General features: G+C 41.9%; 1 protein-coding gene across 3 annotated transcripts in view; it reads right to left on the bottom strand.

Moving 5' to 3' along the window:
- Positions 1–2,546: 2,546 nt before the first annotated feature.
- The window catches only part of brat1 (BRCA1-associated ATM activator 1), a 10,871-nt gene continuing 8,702 nt past the window's right edge, over positions 2,547–4,715 (bottom strand). For all 3 annotated transcript variants that reach the window (XM_014011407.1, XM_014011409.1, XM_014011408.1), the window contains exons 10-12: positions 4,171–4,255; positions 3,613–3,860; positions 2,547–3,523 (exon numbers count right to left, since the gene is read on the bottom strand). In XM_014011407.1, coding sequence (XP_013866861.1) covers positions 2,738–3,523; positions 3,613–3,860; positions 4,171–4,255 — 1,119 coding nt within the window. In that variant the 3' untranslated portion in view covers positions 2,547–2,737. The remainder of the gene's footprint in view (positions 3,524–3,612; positions 3,861–4,170; positions 4,256–4,715) is intronic.

Here is a 4,715-nt window from a genome sequence, read left to right as displayed (position 1 = left end):
GTGTGTGTGTGTGTGTGTGTGTGTGTGTGTGTGTGTTACTGACAGACTGCTGCTCATAAGCTAATGAGTATTTTCAGCCCAACTGCCCTCCTGCTCATCCACGGGATAGAATTAAACTTATTTTATATTAAAAACGTTTTATTAAAAAAAAACTAAAAACTTTTATTTACAAACATATTTCTCACAGAATCATAGAAACACATTCAGCTCAGTTTTATTTTTTGAAATCATCTTAATGCTTTTGTCTTCTTATGCGACTTTTAGTTAGCCTTCTGACAGTTTTAGTTTCTAGCTCAGAGGAGCCCAAAGTGGGGCCCGAGGGCCAAATTTGGCCCGCCAAGCCATTTGATTCGGCCCACCAACAGTTGCCAAAGTTACAAGGTTGGAAGCTGTTATCCTATAGGTAGAAACGCAGTATTTCCAGGGCTGAAGGTAGTTTTCATTCATGGTGCTGATTTTATCTTTGATTTATGAAACATGAAACGACAACAAGAAATATTTAGATCAGATTTAACCACACATGTAGATTTGCACACTTTATAAGGCCACAAAAGCTCATATTTTATCAATTTATGAAATGTCCCATGAGCCTTTGCTACTTGAGCGTATGGCAGACTTTCTCCAGGTGCACAGACTAAAACTAAAGAGGGCCATTGCATTGCTTAATCGTTAAAAATAAAGGACTTTACTTTAAAAAGTATTTGTATTTCATGTGTTATAATACTGCATTTAGCCCACAGCCCTGGATAGATTTTCATTTTGGCCCTCTCGGGGAAAAAGTTTGGGCACCCCTGTTCTAGCTACTTTTCTGCTACTTTTAGCTTCTAGCTACTGTTCCATTAGTTTTAGCTTTTAGTTAGCTATGCAATACTTATAGCTTTTTACTAGCTTTTTATTACTTTTAGTTGGCCTTCTGTTACTTTTAGCTAGCGTTTTTGTTATTTTCAGCTAGAGTTTTTATACTTTCAGCTTTAATCTATGTAATTTCTAGTTTTAACAAACTTTTAGCTTATAACTAGCCTTCTGATATTTTTGCCAGTTTTTTGGTTATTTCATCGAGCAGATATCAGGACCTGATGACTCCTGAACTTCTTTTTAATAGAAGCATGACATATATTTATACAATCTAGTTTAAAAAGTTTGTTTTTACATCTCTGTGAGACAGAACAAGAATGAACTGTAATCAAGTTTTTTTCTGCTCCCTTGTTGTTTGTTCAACATGTTTGGTTCTTCAAGTTGTGTTTTTTCATACTTTTAAACGTGCGCAGAACTGACTAACACAAACAACAGAAATATCTGCCACTGTGCGTTATTTTCTGTAAAACAACATCAAGTGCAATAATCCAGCTTAGGTTTTGGATCAGAACTTTGATAATTTGTCTGTGTTTCCTGCTAAAAGCAGCAGAATTTAATGAAAAAAAAAAGCCAACACTCACATCCTGGAACATTCTGCCACTTTCACGTTGCACAATATTTAATCTGCTTTAAGCTCTTATCACTTCATTAATTATGTTCTTCTATAATTTAATGAAGTTAGAATTTTCCACAGATTAAACCTCTGACAAGTGAAATAACTCTGGATGTCAATATTTATTATATGAATGTTGTTTTTACTCAAAACTCCTGATCACTGTAATAAAACAAATACAGTCAATATATTTGTGCAACACTGACATGGCATTCAGTTGTTTTTCTCGTTATTTTTCTGCACATTTTTTTGCAAACTAACTGTTTCTCCATACTTTGTGCTGTTTTAACCAATCGTGTTTGGCTCATTCAGAAAATTGGAGGTTATAGTCTTTTGTACTTAAAAATCGAATTACCTTACAGAAACACTGAGATCTCTTTAATTACTTCAAAAAATGTTTTCTCAATTCTGCTTTAACAGCTTTTTTGGGTTCTTACACTAATTTTAGCATTTAACTTCCCTTCTGCTACTTTAAGCTTCAAGCTTGCCTTGTTTTTAACTAACCTTACATTCAGCATCTTATAGCCTTTTGATGCATTTATCTTTCAGCAAGCATTTAGCCACTTCTAGATTTTAGCTGAACTTGTGCTAATAGTTTTGAGCAGGCATTTTTTTAGCCGATMCTTTTTTGTTTCCCTTTGCTGCCATTAACTAGCCTTCTGCTACTTTATGCTTTTAGTTAGCTTATTACTTTAAGTTTTTAGCTAGCCTTGTGCTACTTTTAGCTAAACGTTTGTTGCTTTTAATGTGAGCTTTATTATTTGCACCTTCTTTAGCACGAGGTTTGCAATTTTTAGCTTCCATCTAAACTTTTAAACATTTGGTTTCAAACTACCATTTTGTTATGTTTAGTTTTCAGCTAGCCTTTTGCTGCTTTTAGTTTTTAAATTGATTTATTCTGAGACTAGAGTTTATTAAAAGTGAGAGGCTGATAAAACACACAAAAAAATTAATTGACCTAAATGGCTTCTTATTATTCTCTCAGCATTCTCTGCATTTCACCAAACGAGAGATCTACACACATGATTACCTACCATTTAAAGGGATAATGAACAGAGACAAAAAGGCAAGCAGGGTCTTTATGATTAAATACTTTATACAAACAACATATTTATTTTAAATCATGACAAAAGGTGACAATAGATGAGATTTTTTAAGGATTTCCAGGTCATTTTTAAATACATTAATCTGAATGCCCTGCTGTGTGTGTGTGCATGCGTGCATGCGTGCGTGCGTGTGCGTGCGTGTGTGTGTGTGTGTGTGTGTGTGTCAGTAACAGTCCACTATGACCTCCTGGCCCGGCTGGGAGTCCAGGTGAACGTTTGCTCTGCTGGCGGTCAGGATGTCCTGCAGCAGGGACCGGGGGGAGTTGTGAACGTGGTCGCTGCTCTGAGTCAGGACAGCCAGCCTCTCGTCTAACGGCAGACGCCTCAASGCCTCGTACACCCCGACCCGCACGGCCCGATCTTCCTCCTCCTCATCACAGCGGTCTTCAGAACCGAGCCCGTCGGCTCCGTTGACACAGGCGGTGGTTCTCAGCATTCTTCTCACCTCCCGGGCCCAGCCGGAGCAGGGCAGTTCGCAGGACGCTCCGCCGTCTGTCACCAGGGCATCGCGTCCATCCAGAGGACAAACTGTGTCTCTGAGTCTCACCAGCAGCTGACAGGCCTTCAGCCCAACGGGTCTGTCGCAGTCCACCAAACCACTCAACAAGACCGAGAGAACTCCTCGGTCCACCAAACTGTTCAACGTGGTGACCGAACCGGACCCCGCGTCGAAGGTTGTGTTTGACGCCGTGGCGTAGGGGTGAGACCGACTGTCTGAGGCCCGGGTCATCAGCAGCTCCGCCAGCTCCAGAGTGTGAACCTTGACCTCCCAGTCCAGGTCTGCGCTGCCCCGCGAGAGAACGGAGGGGACGGACTGCGTGAGGAGCGAGCAGGAGGAAGGTGAGGGGCACGAGGAGAACCAGGAGATGAAGAACTGAACAACAGCCCTCCTGGAGAACCCCTCTGTGTCCTCAGAGAGAATCTTCAGCAGGCGGGTCACGATGTCAGCCTGCGGAGACCCCCACCCAAAAATAAAAAACTTAGTTAAAATCTGAAAACAAGCTTCTGGATCCTTCAAGGGGAGAAGTCTCCGCCCACCTCCTCTTGACTGAGCGCCGCCCCCTGCTGCCAGGCGGGAGCCAGAGTCCGGGCCAGAGCCCAGACCGAGCTGGCCCTCACGTAGCTCTCGGGGTCCCGCAGCGCCTCCTGGAGGAGAGGGACGGCGATGCGGSGGCCGGCTGGCAGAAACTCGGGCGCAGCAGCGAGGCGCCCCAGAAACTCCACGGTGGAGTCTCGGACCTCCCAGCGCACGTCGCAGACACGCTTCCTCAGCACCTGCAGGAGATCTGAGCGAGACGAGCGTTACGACACGCTCCCTGAATGAGCCGGCGCTGCGCCGCTACCGCTGGAATATGGTACAAGGAAGCTTCTGAGTAATTCTACAGCTCAAAATTCAGCTTCTACATGGTCAGAAATGTATGATTTGACACMAAGATCMWTAATATAGGACAAATATCTGCAATTTTATTGCAAAAATGAATTTATGATAGCCAAAATGGCAGCCATCTTGAAAAAAGGCTGCCATTTATAATTTTAAGTGGTTAATTTTTTTTTCAAAAAAGTAATCCCCAAGGAGTATTTGTGCCAATTTTGTACCTTTTCTGAGCTGCTCTGTCACATCCAAGAGGTCCGAGCGAACACCGACCCACTTCAGCAGAACCTGGTACGACTTCTGGATCACCTAGCAAACACAAACAGAGCAGGTTTAATTTTTCCATTTTTCTCACCTGTTTTCCTATAAATCCCAGTGTGAYACAAACTTTACACGCAAAGTAAAGAACACACACAAGTCTCTGCTATCTTAGTATCTATGTTGGGTTCATTTAGCACAAGTGTTCTGTTAGCAAAACATCTCATAAACCAGTAGGTGGATTTTAATGAGACTCCTGAAAGTTATCATTAAATCAACAAATTAAACTTTGGAGTCAACCTCATCCAATATGGCCGCCGCAGATAAAATATCCACCATTTGTTTCCTCCTCCTCTCGGGCCAAAAGCATAAAAACCCACCAGTTGTTTTCTGACCGAGGCTCAGTTATTTGTTAGGCAGCAAAAAGCTGAAATAAATAAATAAATAAATAAATAAATAAATAAATAAAAATAAAAAAGAGGCGAGCAGCAGGTCTGCCTCAGTAAGGGAG

The sequence above is a fragment of the Austrofundulus limnaeus genome, unplaced genomic scaffold (assembly GCF_001266775.1).
Source record: "Austrofundulus limnaeus strain Quisiro unplaced genomic scaffold, Austrofundulus_limnaeus-1.0 Scaffold80, whole genome shotgun sequence".
Classification (NCBI taxonomy): Eukaryota; Metazoa; Chordata; class Actinopteri; order Cyprinodontiformes; family Rivulidae; genus Austrofundulus; species Austrofundulus limnaeus.
The sequence above is the reverse complement of the archived record's forward strand: the minus strand, read 5'-3'. Positions and strand labels throughout refer to the sequence as shown.